The 14,592-nt window shown below is 43.2% G+C and overlaps 1 protein-coding gene across 12 annotated transcripts; it reads left to right on the top strand.

The window, feature by feature from the left end:
- The first annotated feature begins 45 nt into the window (after nt 1-45).
- Nucleotides 46-13,980, top strand: tpd52l2b (tpd52 like 2b). Of its 12 annotated transcripts, none has more exons than XM_037478975.2 (10): nt 46-288; nt 3,154-3,323; nt 3,594-3,742; nt 4,737-4,796; nt 6,922-6,969; nt 8,383-8,484; nt 9,266-9,292; nt 10,213-10,254; nt 10,546-10,594; nt 10,850-13,980. In XM_037478975.2, the coding sequence occupies exons 1-10, from the start codon at nt 270-272 to the stop codon at nt 10,934-10,936; spliced, it is 753 nt and encodes a 250-aa protein (XP_037334872.2). In that variant the 5' UTR covers nt 46-269; the 3' UTR covers nt 10,937-13,980. The 12 variants fall into 12 exon arrangements, with proteins under 12 accessions (XP_037334872.2, XP_037334871.2, XP_037334875.2 ...); XM_037478974.2 differs by having other exon boundaries at nt 10,210-10,254; XM_037478978.2 differs by lacking the exon at nt 4,737-4,796.
- Nucleotides 13,981-14,592: the final 612 nt, after the last annotated feature.

Genomic DNA, 14,592 nt, shown 5'->3' with positions numbered 1-14,592 from the left:
TATCTTATTCTGAAATTCCATACCGGACGTGCTTCTGTGATTATCGTCGTGAGCTTTTCAAAGAGCCGTTTAAGCTGAGCTGGCTGTTGGGCTGTTTTGAGTTCCTGTTGACGACTTTCTCTGAGTGGGAGCAGTCTACAAAACCAGGAAGATTAATACACGCCTAGGGGGAAGCACACTTGACTAGTTCCATATCCGCATTTCACACCCATCGAGGTAAACTTTGAACAAAAAAAAAGAAGTTCTACCTCTGTGAAATCGACGCCGAAATGGACCCCGCCAGTCAAGGTAACTTACATTTTTTTTGTTGCTAGCAAGCGTATAGCTTAGCTTCAGAAATTCTTAAAATGTTTGCTAGGCACAGATAACGCTGTTGTAATAAATATATCCAGCACGTAGATAATTACCTAGGAATGCTGCTCGTTTGTGTAGTTGAAAGGTTCTATGTGTTTAGCGATCATAAGACACAGTGATGCAGTGGTGAGGACCGCACGGGCCCGCTGGTGTAATTGACAGGGACAAGAGTGCTGCAAGTTAGGTGAAGAGGACGGGAAGGCTTTTCCTATTACTGACATCGCAAAACTTTTCTTGGTAATTCAATCCGATCGAGTGACACGAATACGTCTCACAAGTGAACCACGTCACCATACCTTCTGTGCGATTTACCGGTTTTTAAATTCCGAGTTTGACGATTAAATCTTTGTAAACAAAAGGACAAATGTTAATGCTAGCTGAACGTTTAGCTAAAGTTAGCACTTTGGTTTTAGTGGCTTCCCAAAGTTCAACACTAACTATACCCTCTGGCTCGTATTTATCCGAACACGCCCCCGTCAGTCTAGTCAATTTGAATCCCTCTTTATTTGTCAACTGTAGCCTAATTTGCTGACTAACCGTGCGCTCATCCTCGGCGCTGTTAGCATGCTAGCTGCTGCTCCGTAGCTGTCACTGACGGGTCTTGACTTAGCCAGTGGTGGAAGAAAATATTCCGATAGCTACCTTAGTTTAAACCAGTGATGGGCTACCTCGGGGTAAACGAGTAAATGCATTTTAATTCTAAATCGCATGTATCAAACGTAAAGTAGCCATTAGACAGCAGAATGTGTGGTAATAAATGCATCAACGTTACTGTGTACGCTTCGTTTCACCTTGAAACTCGTCCCACTGAAGTTACTACTGCTGGTATTTTACTTTACAAGAGCGAATTACAAAGCTATGTGTTATTCCAACTGGACTCACTCACTCACGCACAGATACCAAGTTCACTTCAAAATTAAGGTGTTGTTTTGACAAGTTTCTTTTTAAATTTACAACAGCAGCTGAAAACACAAGCATCGACGAGGAGATCCATCCGCTTTGTGGCCATGTCCCTCCGCAAAGCTGCACACCGTGATTCCGCTTTCTTCCTTTTGCGTGGTTGAATTGTACAATGCTGAATTTAACTGCAGCTGCTAGTATAGACAACACTGTCAGCAACCTGTTATCCCTGTTGTATTAACCACTGGTAGTCGATTGGAAATCCAATCAATCAATCAATCAATCAAGGGGGACGTTTAGGCTGAGCAGGGGGGACTTTGCGCAAATGGATGTCTTTGTTGTAAATAATGGGCCAGATGCCAATAATAGTTGTCGGATTTGGATTGAGTCTAAATCAAAGAGATCCTCCATAGAAGCACCACAGTGTCACATTTTTTAAATCAACATCCGCAGGAAATGCAATGATGCAATGCAGCACACCGGTATTTACGTTAAGGGTGTGGCTGTGATCACTTCCACGAGTCAAATGATTCCCTGTATGCAACAGAACTGGACTTTAGGGGTTGCCAGGGTGTTGGCTGATGTGTAATATATCAAGACACGTCTGACACACAAAGAGCATCTGAGGTTGACCTAAATCCCAGGATGAAAGCCTTTCCCTGTTCCAATTCGAGTCCTGGTTTGTTTCTCTCTTTACCCTTGCTGCTGCTGTTTCCTGTGGGCCATGCTGAATCATTGTTGGCTCTATCGATATATACGTAGTGGGTGGAGCATTCATATCTCTCGCCAACTCACATGCGGATGTTATTGTTAAAGGTCTGGATTACACGGCACTAACTGCAGATAATGATCTTGGCCTTTTGTGGCGCTATTACGTGTTTGTCTGTTGTGTTAAAGCAAAATGCGCCGGCCGTTCACGGGTATATCGTTACTGCTAATTCTTACTTATTGTCACACACACACACACACGCTGGCTCTGCTGGACACCTGGCAGCATTGCACCGGGACTCTCGATGCGCTTTTGCACACCACGACAGAGTGTGCCAGACTGACACACAGCGGTCAGCCCTGCAGGCCAACTAATTGATGTGGAGGGGCCTTAATGGGTTGTCCACCACCATGACCACGTTCACTCCTGCGGAGTGCTGCGCCGGGGGGTGGATGCCCGATTGTGCCGACTCTGCCTGTAGCCTGTAAGTCACGGATTCGACTTGATTGTCGTCACACCGATTTAGGATTGCGCCTGAGGAGTGAACACATCGTTTATTTTCAGATTTTGAAGCCACATCTCTATTGTGTAGCTCTATTTATTTATTTATTTCTCTCTGAGACACCGCTCAGTTGGGGCAATTGTGTTTTTTCAACCTCTGATCCGACACTTTTAAAGACTAGCGGTTAACCTATACTGTAGCTTGTGTGTTTGAATGTTGGACTACTAAGACAGTAGAACGGGCCCGCTCCTCTGTCGCCTTTAGAGTAAGCTGGGGGCCAGCCCCAAAATTGCAAAAAAGTAAAATGTTGATAGTCAGCATTATTATGAATATGCACGCATAGTTCATTTTCACTCAGTTTCTGGCTGCAGCTCCTGGTTTGTTTTTGTCCCCTTTTTGTTTTCCTTGCCAGCTCTTACAGTGATAAGCTTTCAGAGTTGCCAAAATGGATCTTTTCCCAGAGTGCACTGCAACTCCCGGCGCCGCTAATTGACACTTTCTCTTCCTGCTGGATATCTCCTGCTGGCGGGGCGGGGGGGGGGTTGTGGGAAATGAATACTCTTAGGAAACCACTCTAAGCTTTCAACACTTTTAACTGATCTAAGTGTGCATAGCTATCGCCTCCTGCTGCCCCCCCCATTTCACTGTCCCATTAACGTCTCCCATTCGTCTCCCTTTCTTGTTCCAGATATCAACCTGAACTCTCCTAACAAGGGCCTCGTCGTGGACCACTCGGACAGCCTTTCCGACGTGCCGGTGGAGGGGCCGGTGGTGGGAGCGGTGGGGAACGCAGCGAACCCTCTTCCACCCGGCCTGACGGAGGAAGAGGCCGAGGAGCTCCGCACAGAGCTCACCAAGGTAAGGCCCGGATGTTCCATAATCCCCAGTGTTGACATGTAACCAGACGCAAGAATAGTCGTGTTTGCTGGATACTGTTGGAAAAATACCCATACAATGGCGTCACTGCCTTCATCTTTTTTTAACTTTATTCTTTCAAGGTAAGGCTACTCTATATTTTGCATTCTATGCTTTTATGATGTAGATGGTCTGCTGTATAACTAGATGTGATTTTAACAGTTCCCCCCCCCCGAGACCGCACTTTTCAAGGCGACTCTGTTGTGTGTTTAGGTGGAGGAGGAGATCAACACCCTGCGTCAGGTTTTGTCGGCCAAAGAGAGACACGCCGCAGACCTGAAACGGAAACTGGGTCTGAACCCGCTCAACGAACTCCGGCAGAACTTCACCAAGGGCTGGCAAGACGTACAAACCTCCAACGCGTACGTATTCGTCCGACCAGATTGTCTGTCCAAGCAAAGGCGTTTAAATGTTCCAAACTGTCCTGATGTTGAATGGTAAACAAACTGAAACGCTCTGCCGTTTTCAATAATCACATCCTATCTAATGCCCAGTATTCTAGCGAGATGGAAGCATGAAACCAGTAGGAAAAGCGACGGAGTCGGCACTGCCTGCCTTCTCTCTCTCTGATATCAGTTTGATCAGCAGTGGCCAGTCTCACAATGAATCACCATGTGGTGACTCACCCGGGCTTCTCAAGTCTTCCAATTATTTTCTGAATGACGTTTGCTGAGTCGAAAGTGCTGCATTATTGTATGTAATATTACATGGAAATCCTATCCTGTACTCACCTTTGTTTTTATTAACACAGCCGCTGCTCTGTTTAACATTAAAAGTAATGCCTTCACTTTAACAATGGTTCGACGATGCCCGTTGAGGTTTTTCAGGTGGATCGGGATGATCAGTTATTACACCTCTGCAGGAGGAATCATAAGCACACAATACATTTTTTTTTTTTTCCTATTCTTGTGATGAAACGCATTGAGGGTTTCCAGGATGAAGAGCTCATGTCTGTGCTGCTGATCACGAAGATGACGTTTATTTGTATACAGTGATGATATCCCGTTATTGTACCCATGGTGAGGTTTCATTCAGACTTTGTTTATGTATAACCTCAGTATTTTGTCAGGATCAGGTATTTTCACTCTTGAGTAACGATTTCTATCCGGACATCTCATCAGAAGAAAATGAATTGTACAAATGACCGGGCCTTATAAAAACAAGCAACAAAGAAGAGAAAACAAAACATAGAAGGTTCTTTCAAGGATAATTACATCCTCATTTACCTTATTGAGCCCATAATTTGAAACTTTAATTTATAAATATTCAAGATTCACCTTCCTCCTCAAGTCGACGTGCTTTAAGTCCTTCATGTTTACCCCAGCAGTGTAACGCCCTCATATTTGTGTTTTCTAGCTATGTGAGAACCACTGAGAAACTGGGCGAGTGGAATGAGAGAGTTACCAGCTTGGATCTGTGAGTCGGCGCGCTGTTTGCTCTCTCACGCTCTGACTGTGACTCCACGTCCACCCTTCTCCCTTCTCACCTACTAACCATGTTTGAGAACACTCGCCTCTCGGCCGTTGCAGTTTAACCTAGTGTGTGTGTGTGTGTGTGCTTGCAGGACATTTATCTGGAGGCTTTTGCTTGTATTGAATGAGACGCTGAAAGTGAATGCGTCCCAATGATTGAAGAAAGCACGTTGATTTAAAGAAAGTGAAGAGTTTTCGGGTTCATATGCGTTTGAGGTGAACGTTAAAAATAGTAGTTGTGACAACCTGAAATGTTGGATTCCAGATCAGCTGTCAGACGCCTGTTGCACGTATAGCTAGACTTGTAGCACTGCAGTGCTGACTTACACATGACTGTGTTTGTCTCACTGTGGCCTGTGACTCACCTTTTCAGTGTTTGATAATCGGATAGCTTTTTTTTTTTTGGAGACGTGGCAGCATCTCTTTAATAGAAGTCGGCGCAGACAGTAGAACTACGCGCTGTGTGTTTAGTTTTAATGTGTTTTTAGTTTGTCCTCCTTCTATCGGTATCATCTGTCTCTTTTTACTTCCTCTCCCAGAGGTCACCTTTCCCCTCTTCTTCCGTCCAGAAGTGCTGACACACGTCCTCCTCTCGACTTCCTCTCCAAAGCAACAGTCTTCTATATTAAACATTTTCTCAGACGCTTCTTTTGGGGCGTTTCTTACCATTCACAAGGCTGAACACTTACAGAATTTTTAGTTTAGAAGCTTGAGCCAAGGCTTTGCTCGAGCAAAATAAGCGGCACTTGTTTTCACCCATTCACCATTTTGAAAATCTGACTAGATTAAGCCAAACTCTTGTAATGGTTGCATAAGGATCTGAGCCTGAGGGCTCATTAGCTAAATACCATGTCAAAGCAAGTTAGCCTGGATTTGAGGGATTATGAGACAAAACGCTCCTGAGCACAAGACCACACCTTTTTGTTATTGGGTGAAACATTTTCCTGAGCTTCAGTATTTTATTAAAACATCCTGCCATCAGAGCCACGGTATCTATACGAAGGACAACCTCTTTGCTTCTGAGTAGATGTACAGCTATATTATGTGCGTTGGAATCTTCAAATATTTATAAAAATACTTTGTATGGACGGACTTGGGAGTTAAATATTTTATATTCCAAGAGCAAGACTAACTCACACACTCAAATTACATATTTGCTTAGAATAGCAGAGGAAGTGTGTGTGTGTGTGTGTGTGTTTTGGTCTCTCAGCCGTGACGTGCGCGCGCATTAGTTCAGTGATGCGTCTTTTTCATGCATTTTCCCATCCCATTCACACTACCCTCCCTCCCTCCATCACATTCCTCTCCTCGCGTGTGTGTGGACACAGTATAGCTGTAATAAGCTGTTCTGAGTTGTGTTTCAAAGCCTCCACCAGATCAATGCCGACTTGGATCTGCTTCCTTATCGCCTCTATTGTTTTTAAAGAGAAGTCGGCACAAACACACTTCCTCTCTCTCTCTCTCTGTAGCCGGCGTCCAGGCGGGACTCCTCGCATGAGTGTGATGAAGCTTGCTTTGTTACTAATCCTGAATACAGCGTTGTGTTTGGTGCTTTAACCCTTTTGGTGTTTGAGTTATTATCAGATTGTTTTCCTGAGGTAGGCTGCATCCTTGCTGATATCTTTTTGCTTTGAGATACAGATGTTTTGCAATTTGCACAATGTACATCACGGAAAATGATAAACTGGGACCTTTTGAAAACTAAGTACCTCATATTTGTACAACAAATGTGGGTGGACTATCGTATTGTAGAGTTCTGTATGCCCACAGAATGCTTGTGAAAATCCATGTGAAATCCTCTGAGAGACAAAGTGTTTGGTCACGTTATGATTTTACATTCTGTGTTGTGTCTAATCCTGTTTTTTTTTTTTTCCCCTGTACCCTCCCTCTTAAAAGGAAACCTTTCATCCACCATGTTGGTTTCAAATATTAAAAATTAAAAACCCTGCTGCAAAAACAATGGTTGGCGGTCGGTGCTGAGGCTGCCTCGGCATCTGCTGTGACCTGTTGTTCTGTATTGCGAGTGTGTGCCTCTCCCCTGTGTCATTATCCTGCTGTTGTGTCTTCAGATATCTGTCTGCCTCAGCAACTTTGGATGACATTTCCCGCTCTGAAGCGTGAGTTGACCCCTTCATTTTTCGTGTTCACGTTTTGTAGATGAGCTAAGGTTTCTTTAAGTTTGCTTTGCCTTTTGGGAGTTCTTCTTTTTTGCTTTTGACTATCCATCCGTCGTTGCTGTTTTCTGGTGCTTGTGGTGTCGGCGGAGGTTAAATTCTACACTCCTCCATTCACCTTCCCTTGGTGTTTCTAGTTTGTCAAAAGATTTGAGACATTTTTGTTTAAGTACCAGGTTATCCAGATTTGATGGCATGCATACATGTTCCTGTAGTGTGAAAGGTCAGCCACGCTTGTACCCAGCCTCACTTTTATCTCCAAAACTGCCTTTGCTCTGACTCTGTGACTCACAGCCGAGCCTTGGTGTATTTTTGGGTGGACCAGATGATCATGACGTTGCCTTTTACCCGGCGCGCGTGTTTCTCGTGTGTCCATTCACGCGCCGAGGGAATACTGGCGTCGTCCCGTTGGTAGCTTTCGCCAGTTTGGATTTTTTTGCGTTTGATATTTCTTTGCTTCCGTGCCACCAGGGGTAGTTTGACCACAGCGGTTATTCCCATGTCACGCTGATAGGTTCCTGTTCAGCGAGCCACGTTGCTAAAGGAACGGCTCAACAGCCCTTTACTAATTCTGGCTTTTGGTGGAATGCGAAGGTTAATTCTACTCGTGCATTTTTTTTTTTTTTTGACCTTTTCGTCCTTGGGAGTGTTTGGTCCAAGTTGTTATTTAAACTAATCCGTTTCCGTTGTGCACATGGGGCGGACGCTCCTGTTTACATGTTGCTCAATTGTTGTTACTCAATATTGCGGGAGCTTTGGATTAATGGAGCCTTTTCAGCTTGCTGCAAACACTACACTGTGAATAAATGTTATGTTTCAAATATTCAAACTTTTTATATGTCTTTGTCTTCCAAGTGTGATAATATACAAATCGTATCCCTTGGGCTGAACTCAATAGTTTGAAGCTTCATTCATAACAGATTATTATTACTACTGTATCAATAACTTTCTAGATTTTAGAGATTCATTTGACATTCTTAGTAAATCCTACAACAACAACACATTGTACCAGGTTCATATTTGATGACAAACCAGCCTTCAGACTGTATTTCCGTGTGAATATTAACCACCGGGGTGGGGAGCACTCGACTTCTTCTTTTGAGGGCAGAAGCACTAACTTAAATAGGTTTGGTCTAATGCACCCTCCCATCTCTCTCTGCTCATTTATCTGCCTTATTTGACTCCTTTTTTGTTTTTCTTTCTGCTCGCTCTCATCATTTCTTTCCTCCATACCGCTTGTTTTTGTATTTTTTTTATTACACCCAACACCTGTTTTTACTTTTATTTTCTCCATTGTTCTTTCCATTCCCCCCTTCCTTCCTTCCTTCCTTCCATTCTCCTCCTCCTCTCCTGCAGATATAAGAAGACTCAAGAGACCCTTTCTCAGGCGGGACAGAAGACAAGTGCAGCTTTAAACACAGTGGGCTCCGTCCTCAGCAGGCGACTGGGCGACATGAGGTATGACGCGGCAAAAGCAAATTCCCGACACTCAGGTTAAACTACAAGAACAAAAGAGGGAAGCGTTTTAAGCAGAAAGATCTCGAACCTTGATATCGTAGTGGGCGTGTACGTCACTGTGCTGCCTACAGTAGCTTTAACTCACAGGCAGATAGTGAGCACTCTGACAAGCTGCTCTTTTGTTCCTGTAGCTCTCCATTTGTCTTCATTTTGTGTGTGTGTCCCTGCATGCTCTTTTTTTCATCTGTGTATCTTCAAAAGTTGTCCCCTGAGGTTGTTGTATTTTCTTTTCCCCAAATGTCCCCATTTGAATGAGCACGACGGCGAACATGTACAACATGAACGACCTGATGAGGGCCGCACGCAAAGATGAGAATGGCAATCGCTTTGATTGACAGGCTCCAGTGATGAGGCGGTTGCATGTAAACGTGAATATTAATGGAATAATCATTTCCCTTTGCCATGTAAACAAGTCACCAGGAATATTGTCTTTTCGGACAAGGTCAAAAACCGTAACATTGGGTTTGTGTAAACGTAGTCTTTGACTCGGTGTAACAGCGAAACAAACCGCCATTAGTACGTCTCCTAGCGTTCCTCCAGTTGGACCCGTGTCCTTAGTTACACACACACCCACCCAGACTTTCCCTGCTGATGACACTTGTATCTTTCCCCCTGCTGTGCGTTTCCCCCCCCGGTTACTACTGCTGTTGTTTTGCTGCTTTTGGCTCACGCTGTCTCTCCCCTCCTTGTTTTTTAATTGCTGCCTTGGTTTGACCTGCAGAGCGCTACCTTTCTCTAATTCCTTTAGGTAAGACTAACCTGCCCCATTGACATTCTATTGAAACTTTGACTTGTTTTTTTCCAACCTGCTTTATTTTCTTCCCTCATTTGATTGCCTTAATTAATTTTCTCCTGACACATTAATGCTGAAAGAAGCACGTTGTTTTCTTCTGGTCCTTGGAACAAAATTGGCTATTTATTTTGTTACGGTAACACTTTATTTTATGATTACTTGTATTTCAAGACAAATTTGATTTTATTGAAGTGAGAATATTCCCTTACTATTTCTTTATTGGAAGCCTCATAGATGGTGAATTATTTAATGCTGGCCTGGAAACAATATTGTGTCGTGAGCTGACCTGTTGCACACAAACTGAAATACGCTGCGTGCATCCCTTGAACGCGCTCTTATAGTTTAATTGTTCTTGAATATCATTCAACCTGGCCTAATATTTGTCTAACAAGGACAACGTTGTCTGAAATTGTTCTGGTGTTGAGGCAGAACGCCGCTCAAGGGCTGCAACATAACTACGCTGAGAGCTTCCTCTGTCAGTGTTGGTCCACTACTCGCTACAGACGTTGCTTTTGTTTGTGTTTGTCAAGATAACTGAAGGGAGAGAATCTCATAAAATAAAGTGTTACCAGCGTTACGGTTTTTCTTCTAAAATTCCAAGGACACTTCACTAGATATGACCGAGAGCAGGGATGAAATCATTTTTAGGCAAAGTAGCACCAACCAAGATAACTAATCACCTGAGTGACTCCGTTTTGTTTAGTTATTATACAAAGCTAATGCTATACATTTGAGAAGTGTTTTAAAGTGCACGCAAATAATAAATGCAATTATGTCTGTGTGTGTGTGTGTGTGTGTGTGTGTGTGCGTGCGACAACTCGCTCGCTTTATAACACTTGCACTTCTGTCTCCTCTCTTTAATGCTTACAAAGTAGCAACTATTCCATTCGCCACTCTATAAGTATGCCCGCCATGAGGTAAAGTAACACACAGAGCTGGTCACTGTCAGTGTAACACACACATTACTTTCTTTACCTGCACCGATGCTGTTACAACTACCACTATCATGGCTGCAGTGAAGCATAAAACCACTAAATCATTTTCATTTTGTGTTTTTAAGCAGGTTCACGTATAGCATTTGATTGGAAGTTTTCAGCAGTTGAAATGTTCTCTTTAAAAAAATCTTTTCACTGTTTTCTTTCAGTGCGTGTAATGTAACTTGAGTGTTTAACTTTTTTTAAAACATACTTTATATTTCTGTTCTGCAGGAACTCTGCGACCTTCAAGTCATTTGAGGATAAGATGGGAAACCTGAAGGTGAGCCGACAGTATTTATAGAAAAAAACCTGAACCAGAAGAAAATGGATATTTGGTTATTGTAAAAAAACAAATCATACGGTTTACTGCTAAACGGCCCTGTTTTACATTGATATGTTTTGAAGTGTATATAGATTTCAGGACTTGCTAATGGATTTTAAATGTAGTCAAGGGGTCTTCTCTTTTTTTTCCGAGTGGAAGGAAACCGTATTATGCAGACAATCAATAACCCCGCTTCCTCGCTCTCGCTCTCAGCACAAGGTTGTGGGCCCCCGAGGGAGCGAGGAGGCCATCGGCTCTCCCACCAACACCACCCCCACTCAGGACAACCCGTCTTTCTGAATGCGTCCGTCCTCCACCTCTACCTCCTCGTCGCCACCTTCTTCACGACCTGAGACTGTACTGTCCATCACTTCACACTGCAGAGTCAGCCCTGACCTTTGACCCTCCTCCTGCTCACCAACTCGCCGCCCCTCGCTCTTTGCCGCGAGGTCTGCTGGAGCAGACGGGCGGCGGCGAAGAGCACGCTGTGGCGGGGCGAGTGTCTCTACCTCTGCTCGTCCCGCAGCTTCCGTTTCCCCCCCCCCCTGCTGCGGAGGAAAGGGGTGTTTTGTTGATGTCTAAACCTGAATAATTTACAGGCCTTGCTTTTTGTTACGTCATCACCGTCTGCCTCTACTTCTTCCCCGGTTAGACCCACATCCCTCTGTTGGTCCAAATAAGTCCAAATAGTTGTTTAAATAAAAATTAAAGGTTAGGGTAAGGTTAAGGTGGCATTATTAAGATGTCCTGCTCTTAAGCTAAACGAGGAAGGTCACATCTATCCTTGGGGCCTGGTGTTTTGTAAGCTAGCGCTGCAGTGATGCTTTAAGAGGTCACGTTTGTGGAGCGAGGGTGTCTACAGACTGACGGTGGGGGGAGGGTCTTCCGGGCATAAGCGAGGTGGTGGTTTGTACTGCTGCCATTTCTGTCTTCTTGTTTCTAACTACTATTGTGTACTTCACATCCATCACACGTTCACACTGAGCACATGCTGGTGTCTCCACAGTATCCCTATATATATAATATATATATATATATTTTCTGTCAAACTTGTACAGGGTTCTCCCCATGCGATGTGAACACAGGTGAGAGGTGATTTTTCTCCGGGTTGGGTTGGGGGGGGGTCGTCATCACATCTCACTCCTATTAGACCTTTTCCTGCTCCATGCATAGCTCATCTCAGTTGTACCGTACTCCCCATGCAAGGAAGAGCCGGGTCTGGCACAACACTCCCAGGATGTAAAAACAGGAAGGAAAAAAAAAAACGACAACCTTAAAACCATTTTGTATTACAAACTATTTTACACTGCTTTGCAAAATGTTTTTACATAACTTTTATCAATATGTACAAAAATAGATGCGTAAATATATTGTCACTGTTGCTGCCAAATGGTAGTATCAGGTAGGGAGGTTTAAGAAAAAGCAGGGGGAAGCGCAACAAACTGAGTCAGTTTCATAGACCTCATCTTTACCTTTATCATCCTTCTCTCTCCAAGTACATCTGTGGTCTTATGAATGTTAAAATGTTTGTGAAACTGACTCGATAATGAGCTGCATTTGTTTTGCACCCGTTTGGCCTCGAGTGATCGTAGAAAGAAAGAACATCAAAGTGGTTTCATATGACGACTGACACCTCGACGGTTCGCTCTGCGCAGACCTCCGTGGCGTCGGAGCCTTTGGAACCCTTTGTGTGCGTTTGATTTTTCCCTCTGACCGTAGTTCTCTTCCTGTTGGTGGAGGGACTGTTAGGATCCTTTTTTGAAGGGTGATTGTATGAGGTACTTCAAATAAGTCAAGTGTTTCCCCGCCCAATTTGGAGAAACCACACGGAAGAAAAGCAAGAAATAATTTAGACACTTGGGGGGGAGGAATATATATCTTTTAGCTGTACGATTTAAAATCAAAATATGTATAACTGCTTTACCTTTCAGATGGGGAACTGCAGCAGTTATGTATCATCCATTCAAAAACCACAATGGACTTTTTTTTTCTTTTTTTTTTTTATCTCGACCATATGGGTCGATTAGAAAAGAACCTCATAAAACACTACTTCAGCAAATCAGGATGATGCCATTTAGCGTTCAGAACTCAATGTGAGACGATGCTTTGTACACTACTCTGTGAATGCCAATGGGGTCTCTATCTCCCCATCGGGCTCACTCCCTTTTAAATGGCTCCCTTGTTAGAATTCAGCTGGTAGAAACTTTTTGAGTAGCACAGACTGGTTTTGATTGAACCCGTCTGCAGGCTCTCCTGAACCGTGTAGGAGAGTCAGCGTGAATATGTTTAGAGTCCGAGAGGTCACATGATGTGTCATAAAAAGTGCTGGTTGCCATTTAGAAGAGACTTTTGCTAACAACCCCTCAATGCACTCCGGTTAGCACACAGGAAATAGCTGCATGAGGCACACACACACACACACACAAGGTGGGCCAGTCAATCTTATGTTGCTGTTGATTTAATGGTGTTTTGATGTCTCACATTGCCAACAATATTGCAACATGTGGTTCTTGCATTCGGGCCTATAGAATGTCTCCAAATGTCAATGTGTTTTCATTGAGGCAATAGAAAAGGATAAATATGACTATACTTCTGGATTTGTTTAGGAGACTTACTGATTTCAGCCAAAACTTTACAGGAATGTTAACTTGTAAGTACACCAATGAATTAAACTTTTCTGACAGTTGGGCCTCGATGAACACATTGATTCATAACTGCTGCCAGTGGATTTTCTTTTGTGTTACTTTGCTAGGGAATGTATTCCTGTTGGGTGAATTGTCTTGTTTTCTTTTGTTAGGAGAGGTGACATTTTGGTATTTGTACAAATAATTTGCCATTGGTTTAAAAACTAGTTGCCAATCCCTAGATAACTGTTACAAAATCTATTGTTTTTCTGCCTGAGTGGTCTCTGCCTTACTGCTCTGCCAAAATGAGAAAAATAGACCTCAACTAACTATAGATCTCCACTTCTTTTATGCGAAGCCATTGGAATTCCTAAATACACAAAGATCTCAACGTCCTAGAAAAGAACAGTTTTAGATACAGAATTCAATGACTTGGACACCCCCCGCCCCCCCCGCACTGCACATGTCGCCTGTTTTAAAAGCTGCTATTGGTTTTGTTGACAGGGATGGGAGTTCTTTTGATTTGGGAGCCAATGGGAAGTGCAGCACATCCGTGCTAGTCGCTGCAGAGGCTGGAGGACAGTGGCGTATTTACAGCTTTATTTAAACCCTGGGCCTAACTGATGTAGAAAAGGGATTTGATTTGGACAATTACGGTGAATGAATTATTTGGTTTTCTTGTATATGTTTGGATATTAATAAAGCATTCCTTTAAATTAATATGTTCATTCTTTGTTTTGTCTTAAAAAATATTGGAATTATGAATATTTGTTTAGTTTGTGATCGTTTTGGAGGAGTCAAACATACCGGTCTGTAATAGTGAGACTAATTGAAAATGGCCTTTTACTACGAATTGATTGGCACAAAGTGACATTTAATTGTTACCTTACCTTTTACAAAAAGCCTTGTCTTGAGTTGCTAAAACGATATCTTTTAATGCATTAAGGCTTGCCATTGAGTTCAAACTTAATTTATTATGAGAACACACATTATAGTTCCGTATTATGTTGTTGCCTTTGGAAAGAAGAACGTAAGTTCACGTTGGGAATTAAATTCAAACTTTAAGCCGTTCAACTTGATCACATGTCCAGTAAAACGGCTCCGCAGCGCTGCTTTGTGGGAAAAGATCTATTCCATCCGTAGTGGTTTAGCACCACCATGGACAATGAATGGGACTCGTTTCAGACATTCCCAGATGGGTGGAATTCATTGGACGAGGAGCAAATCACACGACTCGGCAGTTCTCACGGTTGCAGAAACAAAGCTAAAATCAAACAAAAGTAGGACGACAATCTTTCTTTGCAGCGAGCTTTGACCACCAACTTCAGTTAG

Source organism: Pungitius pungitius, chromosome 1, assembly GCF_949316345.1.
Source record: "Pungitius pungitius chromosome 1, fPunPun2.1, whole genome shotgun sequence".
NCBI lineage: Eukaryota > Metazoa > Chordata > Actinopteri > Perciformes > Gasterosteidae > Pungitius > Pungitius pungitius.
The sequence above is the reverse complement of the archived record's forward strand: the minus strand, read 5'-3'. Positions and strand labels throughout refer to the sequence as shown.

Excerpts from the sequence above, each read along its gene's own strand:
- tpd52l2b (XM_037478974.2), top strand. Across the intron at positions 3,324-3,593 it reads TCCGCACAGAGCTCACCAAG|GTGGAGGAGGAGATCAACAC; the intron begins GTAAGGCCCGGA and ends TTGTGTGTTTAG. Across the intron at positions 10,255-10,545 it reads ATAAGTATGCCCGCCATGAG|GAACTCTGCGACCTTCAAGT; the intron begins GTAAAGTAACAC and ends TCTGTTCTGCAG.